Source organism: Sinohyriopsis cumingii, chromosome 1 (assembly GCF_028554795.1).
Source record: "Sinohyriopsis cumingii isolate HCF-2022 chromosome 1, ASM2855479v2, whole genome shotgun sequence".
NCBI classification, from domain to species: Eukaryota; Metazoa; Mollusca; class Bivalvia; order Unionida; family Unionidae; genus Sinohyriopsis; species Sinohyriopsis cumingii.
In genome coordinates this window covers 167,292,426-167,318,026 of record NC_142961.1, presented here as the reverse complement: position 1 = coordinate 167,318,026, position 25,601 = coordinate 167,292,426, and the positions used below count along the sequence as shown (strand labels likewise).

Sequence of the window (25,601 nt, the reverse complement as noted above, 5' to 3'; positions counted from 1 at the left end):
CAATCAAAACGAAGCCCGCCAAGGAAGACGCCGTGTTTTACGTTCGTGTGCTGTAGTAGTACGATATATCGTAAGTATTTGTATTTTGTCCATTATTTTTAACCATATTGCACGTTGACTGTGTAGAGACTACAATATTGTTGTTAAAGAATTTTATAAGGTGTTAATGTATACTTTAACTAAGAATAATTGCGATTGATTGGGTCAAATTGTTTTCGTTTTAGGTTATGTACGTAACAAGTGATCGAGAATAACTACTGCTGTCCATTGTTTGTATGTTGTTACAAATGTAGGGCGAGTTGTAAATTGCATAACTACCGTTATGGTCCACTTTGGTTGATTAGTTCGTGTGTTTGACTTAACTCCTATATGCTGGCTATATTTTCAAGATGTAGCCATGACAGATTTTAAGTATAACATTATACTACAGTTCAAATTTGACCGTGTCTTGTATGCCACGACCCGGTGACTGGAGGCGCCAGTGGGGAATGCTTATTTGTGGATCGCGGCTGAATATCATTTTCACCTCACTTCATTGCAAATGCCAGTCCTTCAGCGGAATGTAGATTTGTTTTTAATGACAATATTAATTTAAATTTGATAAACTTCACTATTTTGTAATAGTTGTAAATCCTTTCGTTCAAGAATAATTTTGAAATTGGCTTGAAAAATGTTGTGCACCAGTTGCCCAAATTAGCAAGTGTACAGCCTAAAGTCTTTAGTAAATAAAACGTTTCAGTTAAATATTTTCTGAAATAGGTATGGAAAATGCCGTTTTGAAACAAAATTTAGATCTTGAAGGTGTTGCTGAGCCATTTAAAAATGCTTGAATGCATTTCCTTTTAAATATATTATCATTTTAAATAGAAACCATAATGTACTGCTTTGAGCCCCCCCCCCCCTTTTTTATGAAAAGGAAGTATCTCTTTGCACAGCGACCGTTAGTACTATAATAGTAGTACCCTTATTACGTGGATGAGACACTAAAATGTTGTATACGTATCAATGGAGCAGCCAGGTGTGATTCACACCTAGTGCCTTTTAAGCATATTGTCTTAAAGTTTGAAGAGAGAACATTCACATCCAGAAACAAATAAAGTACTCTTATTTAATACTACTGTTGCTGAATTTTGCTGTGGAAACAAGTTAAAAGCATTTATATTCTTCATACAAAATTTTATTTTGGATCATCTAGCATATTAAATCACCTATAGTATGAATATACTTATGTTTGTACTCTCCCTACCACTTTAAAATATGAAAAGCACAAGTGAGATGAAAGAAGCACAGAATTTATAGTCTTAATATACCTTCCAGTTTGTTTGTATTCCCCTACAGATTTAAAAGACAAAAAGCACAAGATAAAAGATGCACAGAACTTAGTTCATTTATCGATTTATCATTTTAAACCTGATTTTGCCCAGGTGGGACCCTAACACCGTTATTGTGTGTGCATTTCATTCCAAATGGAAGGTTTCAGTGTAAAAGATGACCTGTTTGCCAGTCATTTCCATTTCCTGGACAAGTCCATTTTCAGTGAAGTGGTGTATGCTTAGCTTCACATGTATGTACATAGAAGGAAAATACTGTTGTCTGCTTCTGATATTTACAATGTCGAATCGAGAAAAGTCAAAGAAGGACAGTTCAAAATTTGCTTTTAACATGGATTTAACAAGGGGTGTAAACTCTCAACATTATAGTAATTTACGGAATTATCAGTCAGTTCCTGAATAGGATGGACTACATCACAATGTTGTCTGAGGAACTTAACTTTCCCATAGCATACACAACATGGTGCCATGTTAGTATGAAGAGTCTGTTAAGCATGAAAGGTTCAGAGAATGCTAGTGTTATGGTCATGATGGTCACATTCAGGTTAAAAATTGTAAGTCAATGAATGAATTGACTAAGTTCTCTGCACTTTTTATCACATTAAAGATTATTGTTGAAATCAATAAGGGCTACAAACGGGCAGGTATAGTCAAACTAGTCAGTTTATTTATTGATTTATAATTTCAAACCTGATTATGCCCGGTTGGGACCCTAACACCACTATCGTTAGTGTGTTTCATTCCAAGCGGAAGTTTTCACTATTAAAGACGACCTTGTTTGCCAGTCATTTCCATTTCCTGGACAAGTCCATTTTCACAAAGTGGTGTATGCACAACTACACATGTATGTAGGTAGAAGGAAAATACTGTCGTCTGCTTTTGATATTTACAATAGTTAATCAAGCAAAGGAAAAGAATACAATTACAAAAATTCCATTCACTTGGATTTAACAAGTGTGATTTCTATGAACATTTCTGCAAAGGATATAACTCCAAATTCTCAACATTATGGTAATTTATGGAATTATCTGGCAGTTACAGAATAGGATGGACTACGTCACAATGTTGTCTGAGGAAATCACCTTGCCTATACTGTACGCAACATGGTGCGGAGAATACTGGTGTTTAGGCCACGATGTTCACATTCTTGTTAAAAATTATAAATTGGTGAATGGATTGACTAAGTTCTGTGCACCTTTTATCACATTAAGGATTTCTATTATTGAAATCGATAGGGGGTACAAATAAACAGGGAGGTATAGTCAGACTACAAGCATTATTTCCATTTTCAACACAAATTTTGGTGTGCATTTGCCAGGAAAAGGACATTGCATCCTTCTTGGGAAACAAAAACAGGTTATGGTAAATATGGCATTCATTGGATTAATAGAATATCTGGGGGGAAAAGCGTGCCCAGATAACTTGTGAACCCAATTATACACGTGGATCCCATTTTTTAAAACCAGAAATACCCCCAAAACTGATCCCTATGGGTTGAACTTAAAGAAAATAGCGATCAAAATTGGTAATGGAAACTTTGATATAATGCTCGTTTTATCGTCGAAAACGGTAGATAGCACCTGGAAAGTTTAATCAACATTATGAAATATCAAATTTAAAAATAGGTCACAATTGTTTACATTTTCTTTCCAAATGACAGTCCTAGTACACCGCAATTAATGATATGTAAGGAAATTTCGATCAATGAAAATGTCACTTATGTTGAGTGGAGGCAGTACTTTAATAAATAATTACAAATTCAAATATTTTTTATTTATTGAAATTTGTGTTCTAGTTCTATCTTTTAAGTATAATCATTATAAATGCAATGTGTCCTCTTGTAATTAAACATAAAATGCTTGAATCTTTCTTAACAGCTATGTCTGAGCGTTTCTCTGAGAACCTAATTAAGCGCCAACCATGTTTTGATAACTGACTTGCAGAATTATTTGTTTTATTGTTGCACAGAATTAAAAGCTTTGTATCATCACGTTAATTGTGTCTTTTGAATCAAATTATGACAAGCTTATCTTGTTGAACCTTACTGAAAGTTGGTCATTCTTGGGAAAAACTTCAGCCTTACTGAGATGGTCTTGTTAGGATTGGCAGGTCTTGTATGCACTTTTATGGGATATAATCAGTGTACAGTTTGAGTAAGTGTACAAATGAAATGAATACTTGGGTGAACAAATATTTACCAGACTATGGAGTAAAAAAAAAAAAGATTGAAAAGAGGTACACAGGGAAGTATAACATTTAATTTTATTTCAAGGAATAATAATTTATATCTTGTGGTAGACTAAAATTCTTTCAATATAAAAAGAATGCATAGCATTTAAATTAGGTAAATAAAGTAGATACAAGGAGACAGCTGTAAGCTGCATTTATTTGTTTGAAAGGATAGAAAGATGACAGGAATAGTTATTAGTTTGTAACATGATACACAATTGGTAGAGTAAATATTGTGATTCATTGATGCGTCAATGATCTAGATCACCTCTATTGGTGTGAAAGTACATGTAGATACAATAAACATGATTTGTAACACAATAGTGGAAGATGCGTCCAAGCATATAGCCCTTTAATATAACAGCCTTTTTCATTTTCCTTCTCTAGGTTAGCAAGTGAAGTAGAATGGCAGCAACAGCAAAAAAGGTAATAATGATTGAAGTTGCATATATACTTTCAGCTGATTTTTTGTTCATCAACAGTAGCAGTCTAAGAATAGATAAACTGTCAGGAATAATTCTACTGCACTAATTAGGGCTACTTGGTGACCCTACTTACTGTTGTTGGCCTCAGAATTTTTATTTTTAACCAGCTCAGATGCACAAATCAATTTCAGGATTTTTTGTTTACTTGGGTGGGGTTGTGTGTGCTCAGATTGGAAATGAAAAAACGGGATGGTCAGCCAGTTGGAAACACATTATTTTGCCTTACCTCCGTAGCCAGAATATGGTGAAGTTGACTAAAATAGAGAGGCTTTTTTACCTGTCAGATTGTAAAATGATGATGAAAATATTACTGCAAGTTTCTTTAAAAGTTTTCTTAGTTTGATTCACCACAGTTGCGTATCATAATGCAGACCTGCCAACCCTTATTATTTTGCCGTAAGTCTTGTTGCGAAATCTATGGAAAAAATTATAATTACTGAAAAATATGGACAGTTTGTTCATCTGTTTAATTTGAATCTGGGTTTCATATTAGAATTAGTCAGGAAACCAGACTAACTTTACAGCAGCACCTCAGATGCTTTAAGCTGCACCTATTTGTTCATGCTAAGTGTCTGCATGATCATACTTGATTATAAAAAATTTTTAAATGGCGCACAGCAAGCAATGTGTTTAAGATGAATGGAAAAATAAGCCTCTTGAAAAGTTTTAATAATCAACACAGAAGAATAAAAAGGAGTATTCCAATTCTTGTGAACATAAGCTAGAATGGACACAATTATGTTTATTGGACATCACATGCCAATTTGAGTTTAATTCATGGTGGGAGATAGATTGCCATCGTCATGTGAAATAAAGAATAAGAATTTCCAAGAATTATTTCAAGTTGAGAGATAGCAACAAGCCATTGAGCTGCATAGAGTTTGGAACTAGAGTTTGTACAAGTGCACTAGTGGTAGATAAAGTCTATGCGTACTTTACAAACTTTTCAGTTAAACATAATGTTTATCATCGCAGCATGATTTGAATACTGAACATCTAATTACGTTTTCCAACTGTACAATAGCAGTTTATTATCTGCGTCTTCATCACTAGTTCATCTGAATTTGATAATTTATAAAAACTAACTGCTGCCTACATCAAATTCAGAGCCTTTACCTAAGTTATTGAATCTTTCATAGTTGTGATTCTAATCGTAAAAACTTCGTAAATACTGAACAAAATATGCGACCTCCATTTTGGAGAGTGGAGAATACGACCCAATTACTTTAAATAGCAAATTTCAACCAGAGCATTAACAGTGACAACGTGATCTGACGTAATTGTCATTCGCAGAAATGAATGTAGTATCTAATAGGGGGTTTTCCCCGAAGGTTGTGTCCACTGGAGAAGAAGACAGGTGAATGTATGGGATTATTTGTATATAGTTGATGTATTTGGATGTTTATTTTACAGATTTGTTATAAAAAAGAGAGAAGTATAATATATTTGCTGCAAACACTGAGAAATTATTGTGACTTAATTATGATGTGAACACTGACATGAAAATGACTTCAGCATCAGTAGTATTGGAGAACAAATTTGTGTGACTATAGATTTTGTGAAATTTATGAAGTCAAGTTGAACATTTTGGGTTAGTTTTTCAGATGATTATTTTGGTTTATTTTATGATAAAAAGTTGCATCAGGAGCAGTTTTTTATGAGTGTTAAATGCGTTTTTGGCAGGGGGCCTTCCCTCAGATCGAGACTCTGTTAGGGGAGGACCCCCACTCACCCCCTTAAAAAAATTTCAGCTTTTTTGAATGAAAGATCATAATCATGTCTGAATCTAGTTTGAAAAGCTAAATGACTTTTTTGATTACTTCAAATCAGTGAAATCACATTTGTTATGACAATCTATTTCATACTTTTTTAATAGCTTATTTTTTAAAATTATGTTCAATATTCTAGTTTCTTGAGTTTGTCGGCTTGGTTAATGTACTGCACAGATTTGTATCTTTTAAAACTTGGAATTTAATAATGGTGCTATATGATTATATTGCACCTTTAACCATAAACGTTTTTAAGTAAATAACAGAACTATTATAATGCAGATTAAATTACATGTTAAACGAAGAGAGAAGTTTTTTTTTCAATTTAAGGACTTGTAATAAAAAAGCTTTTTATCATACCCAAGTCAGCAAGAGCATCTTTACTATTGCTACTATTTAAAAAGGCAACTTGTTTGCAAATCTACAGCACAATTATATAAAGTCTTTTAGTTTATATTAATTTTTAATTGGCTATAAAGTAACATAGAAAAATAATTGAATAAAAAAATTATTAGTGATGGTAGTTTGGTGGTGGAAACTATAAGCTAGTGTTAAAATGTCCCAATATTATGTGTTTGCAATGAAAAGATCCCAATGCTTAGGATGTGGTGTCCAAAATATTATTGTTAGAATCATCAGTGGATGTTTTCTGTTATTGAAATGTGTTTGAAGTCCCATCAACCAGTTTTGTTCAAATTCAATAAAACAAGAGTTCTAAGTAATTTAAAAGCAATTGTTACAAGTTGAATTTTATTGCTTCGTTTATGAAGTGACCATGATATTAATTTTTCAGAAAGCTAATTTTAAGCTGGAATTGGTTAAATGGATTAAAAATATCTCTGTGAAAGGTTAACTGCCACATTACAGATTACACTATATCAGGTCATTGTTATGAGGTACCAGGTCAGCTAAAGTTATTTTAAAGTTGATTTATGTGAATAAAGAATGACAAATTGGCACTTAGATTTCTATTCTATCAAAGGCTGGACAATATAATTTGCATCTTGACCAATCATACAGATTTAGCAGAAATTTCAGATTATAGATCACATGAATATTTTCTTGCAATGCTTGATGAGATCTGTCCCTTTGAAGTGTATAGCATTCTCTCAACTCTCCAACATTAGAAATTGTTTGCATTTTCTATATTGAGCTCTTTTGGCCTTGAAAAGTTAGCTATGTAAAGGAACATAACTCTAATTTTAATTCCAAGGAAATGATTTTAGTCTGGGGTTAACTCACTTGATGTTGTTGGACTGCTTAATTGTAGTATTTCATAATAATCATTTCAAGAGAAAATGTTTAAAGAAGATAACTACCTGAAAATTGTTAAGTTGTTATTGAATGTTTTGATAAATTGTTTGATAAAGCATAATAGACTTAAAATATGTACAATTCTGATTATATGGTTTTAGAGAGATGCTGGTGTTTGCTTGTGATCAGTATATTACAATTCATGTTCCACTTCGCCAAACAAAGTTTCTGGTTGCATTGGTTTTAAAATTAGGGAAGGAAGGTTGTATTTTTTTATATAATATATAATATGATTTTTTGTGTGTGTTCCATTGGGGAAAAATTACTAGGTTAAGCAATGAGAAATAGAGATGGTTGGCCAACCAGTCCCCACCACCTTTTGTTTTTTGTCTGACCTTGTGGTGCTTAATAGTCCTTATTACCATGTTATCAGTATTCTCAATACTTTGATTTTTAGTTAATCACTAGCATGCTTAAAAGCTGTTTGCAGTGGCTTGTCATAACACCTGGACATGACTTAATATCACCATTCAGACCTGAGCTTTTACTGAACACTATAGTGCTGTAGTTCATTTACAAGGACACAAGTCAACTATCTTTTACATGCATGAATTATCTTAAGAAGTGATGGCTGCAATGTGCACACAACATTTACTGAACCTTGCAAATGTATTTTTGAAAGGGTGCCATGTGATCAAGTCACATGATCCTTATGGTGTACTTTTGAGCTTTCAGAATTAGCAGTGAACTGATAAAAGCACATCCCACTGTAATATCTGGAACATAAATGTTAAATAAAGCTGGGGATGTAAACTAGCTGTCACATTGTTCTACATAGGGTGTATTGTATAATGGACTAGATTGAAAGCTTTGAAGTAGAATAACACCTGCAGGAAGTGAATTTATTCAAGTACAGGTGAGAGGTTGACGTTTTTGTCTTTGGCAGAAAAGCATTGACAAGCAGTCATGGTATTATTTCTAGCACCTCTTATCATTTCATCTGTTATCATACAAGTATTTGATTCTGATAATCACAATTTTGATTTGATCAAAAGAAATGGCTGCATTTTATTTTCTAGTTTAATCTGATGAAGAATGGCTTTATGATCACCATACCTTTGAAGCAGGGTTGTTTTAAATCACTCCCCAAAAAATCATCCATCCAAATGATTTTTATATTTTTTAAATATAAACTGCACCCGTCTCGTGACCTAAATCACTTGTAAATAACATTAGAATGCCTTACGTTCAAAATGAGACTCAATAAGCACATATTGGATCTGTTCAACTAATTGTAATTGTGTATTTGAACATAAAGTTTTCAAAATATTCAGAAGTTAGTCTAATTTCTAAGTAAGGATACTGACATGGTGAAGAATTTTGGTATGAAAAGGAATACTGAAGAATATCTTGAATGAATGAAGACAACTGATGGGGCTATTGATAAGATGGCTGAGCAACAGCTGCATGATCATTGTGGCTATTGACATATGGCTTAAGCTTGAAATGGTCAAGCAACTTCATAGCAACTTGATGTGATGAACAAATTCAAGATCTGCACCAAGGAGGCCCTCACTCCTGTACACTTCTGTGTCAGTATCCTTGATCCCAGATACTTGGGTAGGAACCTCACCATTGAGCAAATAGACTGCTCTTGAATAATGCATCATCTGACCTGCTTGTCAACAGTGGTAAACCTGAGAGCTATAGCTAACCCTTCAATCCTTACATGTTTGATTCAATGTATGTGTCTCCCATTGCCTGATGAAAATCTTAATCAATAGACTTTGATAATAATAACAGAAGTCAGCAATCAATTTTTATGGTCAGTTTCCACATATTTCTTATATTTGGATTTGTTCATTGCAAGTCCAGGAACAGGTTTGATATTGACAAAGCTGGAAAATTTGTATTTGTTCACAAACTGTTAAACACAAAGCACCTATCCTAAATTTAAAATATGCCATGAAAATGTAGCTTTCAGATGTAATGTTTCAAACATGTAGTTTAATTGTAGTGATCATCTTAATCTTGCTTTATAATTTCTTTAAATATATTATTTTAAACTATGTGTGGCTTCTGCAAATAAATTGGAAACCAAAATATATTCTTGTATTCACTAAATTTCATCAGAATAAAGAATCTTGATTTTTTGCAAACCAAGAGTCAGTGTCTATTTGTAGAACTGAAAAGTTAGGTGGGAAATCTCCCCCTTAAGAAATTGGGAGAATTTTATGCACATTTAATAAAGAAATAAAGGAAGAGCTTGAAAATTTAATGCCCATTTTTCATGCATTTGGCTGATTCTTTAGGGCAAAAGTCTGCAGTTATGTATATAAGAATAGACCATGAAATTTTTTATATTTTTAGACCTTGAAATTTTTTATATTTTTAGACCTTGAAATTTTTTATATTTTTAAACCCTGATCCCCCTCTCAACCAACTTTTAGGTTCTGTTTCAAAGGAGAACCAGCTAAATCTTTTGCTCCTGTTGAGTATCATATATACTTGCATATAAGCCAAATAATTTAAGAAAAAATACTGGAAGAAGGGGGTCTGCTTTTCTGCAGGCCAATGTCTAAACTTGACAATTTTTAGGTCTTTTTGTTCACTACTGTAATGGCTGTAAATCTCGGGACACAAAACAGTTTTTTCTTCTGTGTACTAAGAGTAACTTTTGGTCATGTTTTGAAGAACAGGCATTATTAGAATGATTTGCTATATCAGCATATCAGCTGTTAAAGACTGATGTTGTCAACATCACCTTTATAATGAAAAAAGAGGAACTAATTATTTTAATATTTGTACATTTACTGAAAGTGAATGATATTTTAAGAGGATGTGTGATTCAAGTATTCTGTCTTTTATAGGGCTCTCGATCAAGGTCTAGGTCTCGTTCCCGGACTAGGACAAAGAAACGATCTTTGAGCCGTTCATCAAGGTCCAGATCCAGAAGCAGGAGTCGTAGTCATAGCCGTGGCAGGACACCATCAAAGAAGGCAGAAAGACCAGTGTCTGTCACACCTTCGAGGAGTTCAGCCAGGCTAGCTGCTAAGGTTGAAGGGGTGAGAAAACTATGTCTTTTCCTATCTGCTCTTGGCAGTTGTTTTTTTTATTATAGTACTTTAAGAACTGACCAGTCTTTAATAATCAGACTAGTCAATATGCCTCTTGACTTTGCATGGATTTTTTAATGAAACTTTAGGACAGTTCACATTGAAATTATTGATAAAAAATGTAGGATTTGTAAAACATGATTCCTTCTGTTTCTTTGCCTTATGTCACACTACACAAGATATGTGCCCCTCGAATCAAGTCCCAGAAGTATAAGAATAGAGCAAGGTCCAATTTCAGTTAGATAACCGAATTTGTCTTGCAGAGCAAGTTTATATATGGTTTTTAGGTGAGGATCTCAATAGTTCCAATTTGTGACCTAGTGGCTAAGTCCTTTGATGTTATAAACAGACCCTGAACTCTAGGTCCATTGCATATAAATTTGTCTTTTCATTACCCACAAGTTTTATATATGGTTACATTTTGGAGATTTGGGCATTGTTGTCATTGTCATCCTGGAGCTAAGTCTCACATAAGAAGAGACCTTGAGTCCAAAGTCGCTTGCATATTTGAATTAATCTTTTCACATCCACTTAATATTTAGTTATGGGGTGTATATCAATGGTTTCTAAGCTCTGACCCAGGGGCCACAATTGTATGACTCCAGGATATGACCAGAAGTTTCATTGCAATTCCTATTACGGCTTGAAAATAGCATTGGTCCAAGGTCTGGGACCTGCAGTTTTCTCAGTTGGACCCATGAGATAAAAACTTGTCAAACGTTTGTTGGACCTCCCACTTTTCCAAACAATTTAAATTACAAGTATTCCTCTGTATGTCACAGAGTTATTTCTTAAGCAATCCGATAAAATCATATCTCCACTGGCTTATATGAAGATCTGACAATGACCACTTAAGGGTGATGTTCTGGTGACCTTTGAATTAGCCAATGGCAATGAAGTTTTCAAAAATCTGAAAGTGAATCAAATCGTTCTGTACAGATTTATGCTTTTCATCCCACAGTGCTCCAGCTCCAAATGCGAAGATATATGACTTCATCTTATTGGTTGATAAAATTAACGATTATGGTAATAACATAGGTTACCAGGACACGACCCTAAGCAGTCGCTGTCAGATCGTAGTGTATAACAGTGGAGCTCTGATTTTAAGCAGATTGTTTCTTAACCATTTACCTCATAGAGCATAGTGACAAAGTGCAGCGTGCTATAAATAGAACACCTGTTACCTATTCGACTCCATGCACATAGGCCTGCCTGTTGACTGTTAGGCAATGTAGTGTATGTTAGGTTTAACAGCAATTTTAACCATTTTACATTTTTGGTACACTACTATTATGTATAGAAAAATTTAAGAGTAAAGTCCGATCGTTATAGCTGTGTAATTATTTTTCATGGAAGAATTTTTTATGTGCTTTAAAATCTTGAGAGAACTTGTTCACCATCAAGTGAGTGAAGCTGCCATTTCTCATACTCGAAATTTACAAGTTTTTTTGTCCGCGTCTACATCACTAAGTCATTTGAATTTGATAATTTATAAAAACTAATTGCTGCCTACATCAGTATCAGAGCCTTTACCTTTAGCCTTTAGTTATTGAATCTTTCATAGTTGTGATTCTAATCATGAAAAGTTCGTGTGTACTGCATGAAATCTGCGATCTGCGACCTCCATTTTGGAGAGTGCAGAATACGACCCAGTTACTTTAAATAGCAGATTTCGACCAGAGCATAAACAGTGATTTGATATAATGGTCATTCGCAGAAATGAATGTAGTATCTATTAGGGTTTTTTCTCCAAATGTGGAGATACGAAACCCACTTAAAATGGCTGATATTTACAGCAGGCATCAAAAGGCGCTTCCATGCGAATGGAGTAGAGGCATCAAAAGGTGCTTCCATGCGAATGGAGTAGAGGCGTCCAAATGTGCTTGCATGAGGTAAAGGTTTTTAAAAATATTGTTAAAAAACTAATACAATATTTTTAAGTACCAATTTTAACTCATCACAGTAGTGTTTGAAAATTATGGATATATTTAGCATTGATTACTTTGATTCCAAAGTGAAATTTAGTGATGATTGAAAATTGGATATAGCCTCTGCTACTGGGCTAGATTTACATTTGAATGTAGCAATGAACAAAGTGCTTAAAAGTAAACTCAGAATCATTAAAATATTTTGTTTAAAGATGTTATGGTCTGAAGTCTTTGAAACTTATGTTTCTAGCTACCCCATACCAACAGTATAAATCCAATCATGAAATTTGTTTAAATTTTTTAAAATCTCTTCATTTTTGTATGAATAGTTGTTTTGATATGCATAAGCTAAATTTATAAAGTGTCACTTTCCCAGTATTATTGTAAAATTTAGGAACTGTTTATCAGTTTAGTAATACATATTTTAATTGCATTGACACAGAATGTAGAAAACCCATGCAGATTGATGGCTTTAGCCTTTATAAACATATAATTAGAAGAAAATTATTATTTTGTAGACATGAAAATATTTAATTTGTGAAAAGGAAACATTTTGAATTGTCCCTAATGGCTTGGTACTAGCAACAATATAATGTTCCCACTTAAGAAATATTTCCTTATCTTTGCTTAGAAAAATGTAGATATCCTTGTTGTATTTTCAGAATTGAATTAAAGACTAAAGGGTCTATATGTATGAGGTGAAAACTTGTAACAAACACATAAGTTGTCGATTATTAAGTGAGTTGTTACTTTCTAACAAAATGATTCATATAAATGGGAATTAGTATGATAAATGCTGGTAGATAATGAGTGTGTACACCAAAGTTAAATGAGAACATGATCAAGAATGGAAAATTCCATAGTGAATTCTTTTCAGGTGAACCAGGTATTTGAAATATGTGATGTTTTTATGGATTATTTGATTGGGGCTCTAAATTTGGACTACAAACCACAGGATTACCAAAATAACATTTACTGATCCTGCCTAAATTTCACTCATCCTGATAAAATCAGACAGACATCAGTCCTTTCTCTAATTCAGAGATTTTATTACTTCAGTAACATTAACTCAAAACAATAACAACTGTATTTCACCAACAAATCAGAGACTGGGAGGGCAGATTAACATTAATTTTAATATCTGCAGGATCACTTGATACAACATTATAATAATGTAAATGTCTGAGGAATAGATTATAGTGAGTACAGATGATAAAACATTTAAAGCAAATAAGATTATCTTTGTATTTTTATTTTCTTTACCACTACTAGTGCATTAAGTACCATCTGCTATATTTCTTTGTCCCTTTCTCTGCATTTTGAAAAAAGAGGGACACTGTCCATTGCCTATGAGATTTAAGGGGCAATGAAAATGTATTTTGTTGTGTTACAGTGTTTGAGATAAAACATTGTACATTGACCACAGGGGCATAAACAAATTTTCACTGCATTCAGATTATTACATACAAACACACCTTGCATTAGACTTGGTATCTGAATATACCAGCATATAAGGTCTTTGATGTTTGTTATACTGAATACTTCTGGCAAACTGTAGACTCGGATCTGCTGATACATTGTGTGATGGCAGATCGGGAAATGTGCAATTGGACTCACTTCTGAGTATATACACTAGCATTAATGATCTTTCAGTTCTCCAATCAATACAGTATCCTTAGTAGTTATCACTATTTTGAAAGGATTGAAAATAAAATATGTTCAAAGAAATAATTTTTGAAGTGCACATGTGGTTACTTAATTTCAAGAAATTTATTTACAGAAGGAAACACCTTCAAAGCCAAACGAATTGTTTAATATGGATGCAGATGAGAAAAAGGTGGTTCCCAGGACAAAGCGTTATGAGTTTGGTGGTCCCATTGGGACATTCTTCATCATGTTTGCCCTACCTGCAACATTGCTGGCAATAAACCTGACTTGCAATAAGGTAACATTGTGTTTTATTTTTTTATGCTGATTTTTAGGCATTTGTAAATAGAGTTGCTTCCCTTAGCCTGCAAAATTGGTTTTAATGTTATGATACTTGGGCAAAGACTGCAAAATATATATTGATTTCTGCTTTGTGAAACCAATTGTTGCCAGGGGATCCCTAACATTGTTTTTGTGTTTCAAATGAAAATCTAGGTTCTCTGCTAAAACTGCATACATTTTTATGTCAGAGTTTATTTCAGTGAATTTATACAGTTAATTTACAATTCTTCAAATTGCCCATTTTTCATATTTTCAAATTTGATGGCCTATTTTTATTCTTGAGGTTATTTGGGGGGGAGGGGATTAGAAAATTTGGAATTAAAAATACTGGTTGCAGGCAATGTTGTTTACCTTCTGTGTATGTATAGTCCAAAGACTTTGCCCCTTCCTTGAAAATGGACATTTCCAGGAACCAGAAAATAACCCTGGGCATGCTCATCATTTATATTGGAACTTTCACTTGGTCTGAAATATGAAAGAGATGACATCGTTTGGGACTTAATACCACTGATTGGGTTAGGAATGGTAAAATTAATGTATGAAATAACCAAGTTCTTTGGTTGTTTTATATCCTTCAGGTGTTTCATTTTTAAAAAAAGGAAGGGGGGAGGTAGACAGACTGTTGCAGCAAAGGTTGCCTAATTAAAAATAAAGACCATTGGAGATGCAACCAGTAGTAAAGCAAGGTTTAGAACCTTAGAGTCAAATAGTTTGAAAGTAAATAATTAAATTTTCCAAGGCACACAGACTACTGATTCAGTATTTCCCTTTACGCACATTTGTGCGTCAGGGAAACACACTTGAGAAAATTTACGCACACATTTTGTTGCCATGCATTTGTTTTTTACGCAAAGGATTTGTACAATGCAATCGAAATTTAATATCCAATGCATTGGACGAGGGTTTCCTGCTTTGTTCCCTGCGTTACACTCCTGTTCGTATAGCGGCGTGCAACGCAGGGAGCATACGAAACGGGGAACCAAACTTGCATAGGCAGTGTTATGACTGAGTACCTTCCCCATATATTGTGAGCTCTTACACGATTTTCATTGAGCTTAGCAAGATGTCAGGTCTCATTGCTTGTTGAAAGTACATTGAAACCAATGATAGTACACATTTTACGACAGGCAATAAATGAACCGCCATTTAGTTAAAAAGATATTTTTGGCTTTTTGTATTTGCTTATATGTAAGGTGTTGGTCTATATTATTGCTTCAAAAAGATTACAGTAATACCCGTACATTCGCGTTTCTGGATTCATGGATTCGCAAAATTTTCATTGGTACCCTCTACGTACATGTTTTCTTTATTTTATTGAATTGTACCTTCGTTATATGACTATTGTGACATACGAAGTTTACCTAGTTTACCTTCCTGACAATGACAAAGAAAACGTCAGTCATTAAGTTTACAGTCCCATTCGTTACTTGGTTTTACCTTACTGTGAGTGCAAAAGAAAACGGCAGCCAATGAATTAGTATAGGGGTAATATTAGTATACATGTACCATACTGTAAATGCGCTAGTGTGGCTAATACCCATTAGGCGATACTGTACTCTATTTTTACGTCAACCATTTATTTCTCTTTTTAAGGGCAATGTATTAAGCTAACTTTTAAATGAAATTAAAGTGCTTTGGGAGCATGATTTGGGTCATATTTAGTGTTTAAACCCTAGAAATAAGCATTTATTAGCATTTTTAGTGACTCGTACCAAACATTTACGATTCCTTCTGATCCTCGACTGGTTCTGGAACCTATCCTTGCGAATGTTCGAGGTATTACTGTATAAGGAGACTGTTGAAAGTACAACTTTAAAAGATAAACGAACTAATACAATTAATCTTTGAACGGACAATGCATTTATTTGTTAATTGTGCATGTTAGTTATTTGTATTTAGAGAGAGAGAGATAGAGTATGTTGTTTAAGTTGCAATATCCTATTTCAAGCTGAAAAAGTATGGGTCAGATGAAAATTTTTGACCCCCAGTTCTGACACAAAGAGGTTTTTTTTACCCTCAATTTTACACCCCTGGGGGCATACACTGACTGATTTGCCCTTCTTATATGGGGTTGACGAGTTACATTAACAACATTATTACCCAACATGTTAAATTGCTTAACATTTTGTCTTTATTCTGTTTACATCAGCATGCATCTGGAATCTTGTGTCTTGTTGAAAATAAATATGACAAATGCTTCATGATACAGTGAAACTGTTTGATAAGTTAAGTTTTACCTTTTGTCACTTGAGGAATTTGTTTAAAATATGTATGTTATTGAATCTGAATGAGAGTGTATTTAGAGTGTCATTTTTATATGCCTACATTTTGGGAGAACATATCATGCCATGACCTGTGTATCCATCTGTGCATTAACTTTTCTTTTGTCAAGTTAACTTCAGTTCTACAGCAACTACCTTTGCCAAAGTTTAGAGACAAGTTCTTGGCAAAAAGAAATGTCTTTTGATTTTGGGGTTAAAAGGTCAAAGATCAAGGTCACATGTTGGAAAAGAGAAATGGTAGCAGCACAATAACATTAGTTTTACCTCTCAGACCAGGACCAAACATTTTGGATTGGCTAATGCAAAATCCTATCGATCTGGGGTCAAATGTCAAGGTCACTGCCTGAAAGAAGAACTGGTTCCCACACAATAACATAAAGGCTTACATTTGGGATAATGTAAAAGTTTATCAGTCTTGGGATACAAAGGTTATGGTTATAGTGACTGAAAGAACAGTGGCCTTGTATATAAACATTACACTTCTCAACACTACCTTCACCAGAGTTTATGGGTAACTTGCAGGAAAGAAGTCTGTTGAATTTGTGGTAAAAAGGTCAAAGGTCAAGTTCACTGTCTGAAAAAGGTATGAATTAATACCACATACCTTGATTAGAGTTCTGAAGGGCATAAATATATGGTATGGAAGAGGCCTGTGGTCAGGGTCATTGTGGCCCAAAGAAAGTGGATTTTGCAGAATAACTTTTGTTTTAAAGTATTTTCCTTGGTCAGCTTTTGGTATGGCTTGCACTTCTGGTCAAAAACAAAAGAAAACTTTCAGATTTTGGGGTTTACATGTAAAAAGGCATCGTTTATGGTACTTAGAAAAGTTTTGTACAGAGTAAGCTTAGGTTAAGATCACATACCTTGACCAGCTGTCAAGGTCATTGAGATTTGTTGGTCATTAATCTCCATTCAACCATTCTATACTAGTGCCACCATGGAGGGCTATTTAACATGAGAAGGGAATATAATATGCAAATAATGGTATTGTTGTTTGAATAATCAAGAGATATTATCCAGTCTTAGTTCCTTCAGCTGTCTTGACCCCTCAGATCCTATCTTGTCGCATTATGTCTAGCAGAAAGTTTTGTTTCAGTTTAGTAACTTCTGAAGGACAGAATGGATCTAAATAAAATTTGGTTTGAAGCTTTTCATTTAGAGGACCTTGGTCAGGATTGATTTTCATCATTTTCCATCAACGTTGATCAGAGTTATGGCCCATGTTTGACTTGAAGTTTGCCTTTAGTTTCATATCTACTCAAGAACATTTAGAGAATTTAATGGATTGAAATCAAATTTTGCTTGATGCTTTAAATTAAGACGACCTTGCTAATGTTCAGTTTTATACTATCTCCATTAGAATTGTATGGAGTTATGGTCCTTGTTTGATCTAGATATATCCTCAATCATTGTTTTTACTCAGTAATATGTGTAGTACTTCATCTGTTGTAATTTATTTTTGTTTACTTAATAATTTCTGAACCCTATGAGATTTCTAATTTTCATGAAACCTAATTCGCGTTTGATTCATGCCTTGACACTGTCTCGTGAAATACCAAACTAAACTCTTCTCAGATCAATATCTTATAAATTGTTAGAGATATCTTCATGAAAGTTGGTTTGCAGTTTTATCATGATTGTGTCTCTTACAAGATTGAACTTTATGGGGTTAGTACTTTTAGAGCTTTATTGCATATTATGCCCATGTATCTCTTGGACACTTCACCAGACAATATGTTCTGAACCATTTGAGATACATTAAGGAAACTTGTATACATTTGTGTCGTTGCAAGTTTGTGCCTCAGTAAAGATTCAAGTTTGTCTGATGAGTACTTTCAGAATTATCTTCCTATATTTGAAAATTGTATTTACAATTTATATCCCATTTACTGTTGGATGCTCTTGTATTATGACTAGACAATGTGTCTTATAAAAAAAACAACTGGTTTCTGTCAAATCAGCACTTTTAAAATAAAAAAGTGGTGTCAGTGTCTGTTGTTTTACTCTTGACAGTTAATATCTTCACGTAAGAGTTGACTTTGTTACATCCTGTAAGGGCAGGGGATTGGTTGATTACATGAGCATGGTGGTACTGGCAGATCTTGCATTAAGAAGACCTAAGTCAAGTTTTAATTTTGCTCTTGTAAACTTTTGTGGAATTGTGGTTCTTTTTTCAATTTTGACTTTGCTTTTAATTGCTTAATTTTCACAGGAGCATTGACATTTTATGGATAACATTTTCAGTTTAAAATAATTTTTTACAGGACAAATGCAGTATCAGAAGTATGCCAATCATTCCTAATAAATTGTCAGACTATTTTGACTTGGAAGCAGTGCTCATCTACATTGGATGGTTTGTCTTCCTCAGCTTCCTATATATGCTGCCAGTGGGACGTGTTGTGTTAGGACAACCCACCCCATCAGGGCAGCGTCTGCAGTACAGGTGTAATGGTAAGAGTAGATATCTTTAGGAAATGAGTGTGTGTGCACGTAAAACTTGTATTTCTAAGGAAAGGGGGGATATTAAATTTGGTACATCCACATGTCCTTTAGTTTTGTATATATGCCTTTTATTTGCACACTGCAATGCCCTTATTACAGAAGTTTGACCAAGTTGGTTGGCAGCTTAATCATCAGCATTTCAAGACATCAATTAGCTGTGCTATAGTCCCACATTTTCAGACCCATTAGCTCATCTTTATTATTATATTTCAGCCAAATTTGGTTCGCAACTTGAGATTGATGAGGTAAAGCCTAATTTTGATTTTTAGCATGCTTTTGAAGTTTAAGGGAGTTATAGCCCCATGTAGTTAAACCCACCTGTCATTTTCAGACCTACCCAATAACTTTACTGCACAGAAGTTGCCTGATTGATTTTGGATTTCAACCAGGTTTTGGATTTCAAACAGGCTAGTTATGCTACTTTATACTGATCAGACCTTGGCTTGATTTTTATAATTGATATTCTGTTTCATCATTTAGCAGAGTTATTGTCCGGAATTGTTAGATCAGTTCACTTTTGTTTTGGCTAAATAACACCCATACTGTATTATTTTTTTATAATGCAAAATTGATGTTGACAAAACCTTAGCTGAATTCATTGGTAATTTTTATGCACCATCTTTTAGCAGAGTTATAGCCTTTGATTGTTGGACCCACCCATTTTTATTTTGGACATTAACTCGAATATTAATGCATTTCATGCAAACTTTTGTATGCTGCTTGATTTCCGTGAGACATTAACTGAGTTTGTTAGCTTTGTGTATCGTCTTGTGGTATTATAGCCTACAAGGTCAGCCCAACCAACTTTCATTTCTGTACAAGAACTTTCCTTATTACTTCTGGATTTTAACTGGATTTTATAGGCATCAGGATCTTGATGAGACTTCTGCAAAATTTTATTGTCAGCATTTTGTATCATCATTTGGTAGAGTTTAACTTATTTATAGATAGAAATATCAATAAAAAATACCCCCCCCCCCATACTGTTTTTTGTTGAACGCTTGTGTTGTAAGTGCTTATTAGCATCCATTCAATAAAACATAATTAAATGGTTACAGTTCCAGGCAAGGCTGGAGAACTGACTGATTTGGGATGTTTAAAAATATCACGCAGTTATTCTGATAGGAAATGCACTGTTGGATTTAATTGCCATAAGCACTATATATAGGTAAGGGGGACAAGTGATAAGCAGAAAGGTTTGTTATGTATTGGTTGAAAGGAGGGAGGGATTTGGTCCAATGGAGTTGCACCTTCTCCAGCACTGTCCAGAGATTCCATTACAATGGCATGTGCCAGTTTTGTACAGTTTGAAATTTGTCCCTGTACTGGACCAAAAAATGAAACTCTGTATAGCGACAAAGTACGAAGTCTGACAGAAGCCAATCCATTCTTTTCAGGCACTCATTGTCCTATATCCCATGCCGACTTTTAATCAGTGATTGACATCAGCAACAGAGTACAAGAAGATGAGTTGGCTTATTTCTGTGATGGATTCAGGTGGCATAATGGTATACACATGCAGTATAATTCTGCCCCCTTAGTCTGTTAAACTAGTCGACTTTCATTTCATATGGTTATCAAACTACTGAAACATCTTAACAGTCTTTACAAGTGAGGGAGCCTAGATGCCAGTTTCGTGTTTAGTTGATTCAAAATAATGCCAGAAGCCATCAGAGATAATCTGACTCTCCTTCCTGTGCTGTTGTTTGTGACAAATTGCTAGTGTGCAATGCAGTAAAAATTAAATAGCCCATATTTCTGTTTCATTGCTGTTAATCCATGCTTTTATTTTTTTTTCCAAACAAATTAATAACTATGTTTGTTTGCCGAGGGACTGGTTTGGTTTGGATTCTGTCACTTCCTGTGCATAGATGACCATAAGTTGTGTGATCTGGACAGCGATGCTGAAGTTGAAGACTTCAACTCAAACCAAGCTACTAAAACTAAACATTTTTATGCGGTGCATGTAAACACCTTAACTATCTACTTTATAAGCGAGCTTGGAATCAAACTTGTGAATTGTGTGGATTACGACGATGAATGAAAGTAATTATAGTGGAATTTGATTACACAGTCCAAGTTTCCACTGACCATTCCAACCCCATTTTAACTATTTTGACATTTATGTTGAGATGTTGGGTCAGAGCCGCTTGGCTATCGAAAAGTTGGCATTTGCAGACACCTGGAGAAAGTCTGATTCATAAAGTATAGGCTTTTTCTCAATGGTGTTTTTGTTGGTGTCATGTGACTTTCATGTCAACATGTGTCCTCTACTCGATGAATCTGGTTTTCTTCAGGCTGCTTCGATAGCAACAGGTTTCTGGTGTTCAAGGATCAAATTTGTTCAGCCATAGTTATGATTTGGTACCTTCAGTAGATTGTCTTACTATTGAAACTCCCAGTCTTAATCTGTGCTGGAAATGATCAAGAAAATCTGCTTCTTGCCCAGTTAGGGTTCATAGGTTTTATTTGGCTTCTAAAGGGAGAAGAAATCATTGGAAGGACCACTGACCCCTGGGAAGCTACAGGCAAGCTTCCTCACATAACACGTTGGCCAAGCATGAGACTTGAATCAACACAGACAGGTGATCTTTAAAGGCACCTTAGACCACTTGGACACTCATTTTAGTTGAAAGAGACTATGATTAACAAGCAATATAACAATGAATATAGCTGTTAGCCCTGCATTGGTAGACATGCCAACCCTCTCGATTTTGGCGTGAATTTCATAACTTTTGATGGCGATTCATGGATTCATGCTCCATGCAAAAAAATTCCAGAATTCTCAATTGGCTTAAATCATGAATAGCAAATTTTATCCCGTTTAGTGTTAGTCAAAATAGCAGCAGTGGTCACTGATACCCATAATGGTAGTGTATTGCTAGTCACAATGTTATTAGAACTATATCATATTGTTACAGCTTGCCCTGTAGCAAGCATTGTAAAATATGCTGTTGTTGTATGGTTTAACGCCATTTTTTAGCACAAGATAGGCTATACATGGCGGCCAGTATAATTGGTGGAGGAAGAACCCTGGAAAACCCCGGGAAGAACCACCGACCCACGAGAAGCTACTGGCAGGCTTTCTCACGTACCCACGTTAGCCGAGCCTGAGACTCGAACTCACGCAGACAGAGGTGAGATGGCAGTGATCCGTAACGGTGAGCGCTTTAGACCACTTGGCCACCCGGGGCCCCCCCCCCCCATTGTAAAGTATACAAGTTTTACAAATCCTTATGAAGAAAGTTGGTCCCCAACTGTTTTATTTTTAAATGGCACATGTACATACTTGTAGCAACTGAATTTTTTTAAAACGAACACCAAATGAAGAGTTCATATTTTTGCGCATGCGCCAACCACTATTAATCGCTTGACGTTTCAACTTATGGACTAATACCATTTCATAATTAAGCTACACAACGGTTAAAATGTTTTCACCTCCATGGAAACATGTATTCCACAAAAAGTAAAATATAGATTGGAATTCACCAAAAATTGGCCTTGCATTTAGCCTTCGAACATCAATCTGCATAATGCTTTTCGTACAGTAGCATGCTGCAAATTTTAGAACAGGGAGGTTCCTATCATTACAATTTACCTGTCATACATGTACTATATAATAATATTTTATAGTACATGTATGATAGATAAGCTGCAAGGCATGATATGAGCCCCTGTAGGCTGGGCATGTGGCAGAACGATGTGAAAAAGCACTCAGCTTGCAAAAAGTACATAGATATTGGAAAAATGAAGAGCACCTAGCAGATTTCATCTCTGAGTACTTAAGCCTCCTACTCATGTCCTGCAAGCTACAAATGCTGAAGCATTGTTTGTGAATTTTCTTGTTGAATATAACTTGCCTTTCTCAGTTGAAGATCAGTGATGGTAAACGAGTGTTTCCTGTTGTTAGGAAAGATAAGACAAACTTAGAACCTCCTTAGGTGCTGAAAATTTGCAACAATTTTAATCACCAAGATTAAACAGCAGACAAGAAGCCTGAACAGTCTTGAAAACAAATTTACCATAGCCCAATTGAGGAAGTTCAAGTTTGCCACAACATCATATCATGACGAATAGTGTGAAGTTTGAAGTTTGTGTATGTCAGTAAATTTGGCTGCAAATAAATTTGTACTTATAATCAGTGTAAATAACATGATTTAGTTTTATTTTGGGATTTTCATTTAATGCAATACTGACCAACAAAGTTGATGGAGCTAGTGTCATGGAGGGTTGGCAGCTCTGCATGAGGTCCTGGTCCTGTCCATATATGCATTTTAGCCCTGATCCTTTTTTATGGCTTCCTCAGTGCTGCTGAGACTCGTGTTGACCTTGACCACATATTCTGACCTGTTTAATGATGATCTGTTCAAACTGAAGCACTTTCACAAATGTTCATTTTAATAGTGTATAGCATCATTTTTACACTGTAAAACTGGTATTGTTGAAATTATAATAACAGGTAGATGTGTTTAGCTACCTCACATAGATGAGTATATATGTTAAAATTGACTTCAGTGTAACTAATGCAAATGGTTGACACAAAATAGTACAGTTGGTAACAGTCATTACCTAAAACATGGACTTTGGTGAACACATTGCAGAAGGGTGCTGGTAAACCAATGAATGTTCAAGCTGGTCTTGTAAATTTTTATGAGTCCAAACATCCATCTAAATAAGATCTGTCCAGCTGTTGTGCACAAAATTTTAATGAATTGCTGCCATTTGACTGGTATTAGATTTAGGGAAGGTTAACTTTTGCACTGACAGTTATTGATTTAGCTTTCTGTAAAAGTCCGATGCTGATTTTGCTGGTGCTTCCATTTGCATTAGGGAATGAGAAGTTAAAAATTTTCAAGTTTAACAACACCATCTGTTTTTTTTAAACAGCATTCCTGTCTTTAATTGTGTGTCTGCTTGCCTTTGGAGCTGGTGTCTATTTCAACATGCCACTGACCATTCTGTACAAGAAGTTCTTCCAGCTGATGATTACAGCTATAGTCTTCTCTGCTGTGCTCAGTATTCTGTTGTACTTAAAAGCCAGGAGAGCTTCCAAGAGGAATTTGGCAAAAGGTGGAAACACAGGTAAGATGATGATTCTCACATTGTATGGTTGCATTAATATGGTATCTAGGGAGAATTGTTCATGTGCACATTTTTTGTTTTGGATGTGTAATCTGCAGCTCATTACTTAATCAAAGTAAGTACAGACTTCGTCATGAACTAGTGTCATTGAAGTATCAAGTAAACATTTTTGTGAATGTTTCTGTTGGAAGCATAAGTTCAGTTTTGGTGTAGGTAGTGTGAATGCAACAGCCAATGAAAAAAAAATGTCTACATTTCACTTTGGGATTTTGCAACATTTCTGAAAGAGGGGTAAGGTACTGGACAGAGTTATTTGCTCAACAGCTCTCATGATATATAGAAAAGTAGCATACATTATATGTCTATCATTTATTTGGATTGACACCTATTTGATCACTATTAGGAAAACTGGTGTCTGATTCAAACACTTGATGTAAAAAAAACTGCTTCTTTGTGCTCAGACACTTTACTTGAAATTGCACAAAGAACATTAACATTGCCTGTTCTTGATATAAAGAAATGAATTTTCATATTGTAGATACAACTGTTTTCCACAAGTGCACTTTCAAAATTGCCAAATTTCAACAAAAGATAAGGAAAAATGTTCCTGGGTTATTTTTTTTAAATGGCATTTGATTTTGTGTACCAGACTGTAAGAACAGGTGAGCTTATTGGATGGACCAGCATCCATTATGAGTTTTCTTATAATGTGCCCAGCAGGAATTTATATTTTTAACTTTTTTTTCTAAAACTAAAATTGCGAGGGAAAATTTTAATCAAATTTAACAAATATTCTGGCATGAAGGGTTTTTGTATTTTTGCAAATGATGGTGATTCCTATTCAGTATGGTCATCATTACTTAAAATACAACAATTTTAAAGTGGCAGTCACCTAGTGGAATTTGAGCAAATTTGATGGAGAGCATCCTGGTATAAACGGCTTTCAGATTTTCACATATGCTGATTTGCTGTCAAATAAGGCTTCCATTACTTAGAAGAAAGAAAGAAAAATGTAAGCTCTAAAACTGCACAACAGTTTGACCAAATGTTTTTAAATTTTTGTATGTCAGAGTAACCAAGGCAGTACAAACATTAAAAATCGAAAATTTCCCCTTTTGAAAATCCTGGAAAAATCACTGCAGAACCTTGTAATCAGCTTAGCTTGGGAAACATTCAGTAGATTCTTTTGCAACTTGATATGTGCATTGGTTTCAGATCTTAAATAGGTTGCAGGAGAAATGGGAGATTGCCATCCAGTCACAGAAACTGCATTTTTCATCATTTACATCACCATGATGGTTATGTTGGTAAACGGACAGTTTTACACTTAGACTTTATTTGACAGTTTTGTTTATTTATATTACCTTAACTGCAATTTCTGAAACTGGAGATCTTTAAGTTATTGTATACTTTATGCACTCTTTATTTGAACATTATGTTGTCTTTGCTGCTTTGGACGACATTTCCACGTTTTATAAATGTGTTTTCTTAGTTGACAATTGCAATACATGGGTTTGAGTCCAAGGCTCGGCTAGCGTGGGTACGTGGGAGAGCCTGCCAGTAGGTTCTCGTGGGTCGGAGGTTCTTTCCTGGGTTTTCCAGGGTTCTTCCTCCACCAGTTATACTGGCCGCCA

The 25,601-nt window shown here is 34.7% G+C and overlaps 1 protein-coding gene across 1 annotated transcript in view; it reads left to right on the top strand.

The window, feature by feature from the left end:
* Positions 1 to 7: 7 nt before the first annotated feature.
* Positions 8 to 25,601, top strand: part of LOC149808334 (delta(14)-sterol reductase TM7SF2-like) — a 43,913-nt gene continuing 18,319 nt past the window's right edge. The window contains exons 1-6 of the mRNA XM_089975886.1: positions 8 to 70; positions 3,948 to 3,986; positions 9,939 to 10,133; positions 13,893 to 14,057; positions 18,648 to 18,834; positions 23,773 to 23,967. Coding sequence (XP_089832012.1) covers positions 3,966 to 3,986; positions 9,939 to 10,133; positions 13,893 to 14,057; positions 18,648 to 18,834; positions 23,773 to 23,967 — 763 coding nt within the window. The 5' untranslated portion in view covers positions 8 to 70; positions 3,948 to 3,965. The remainder of the gene's footprint in view (positions 71 to 3,947; positions 3,987 to 9,938; positions 10,134 to 13,892; positions 14,058 to 18,647; positions 18,835 to 23,772; positions 23,968 to 25,601) is intronic.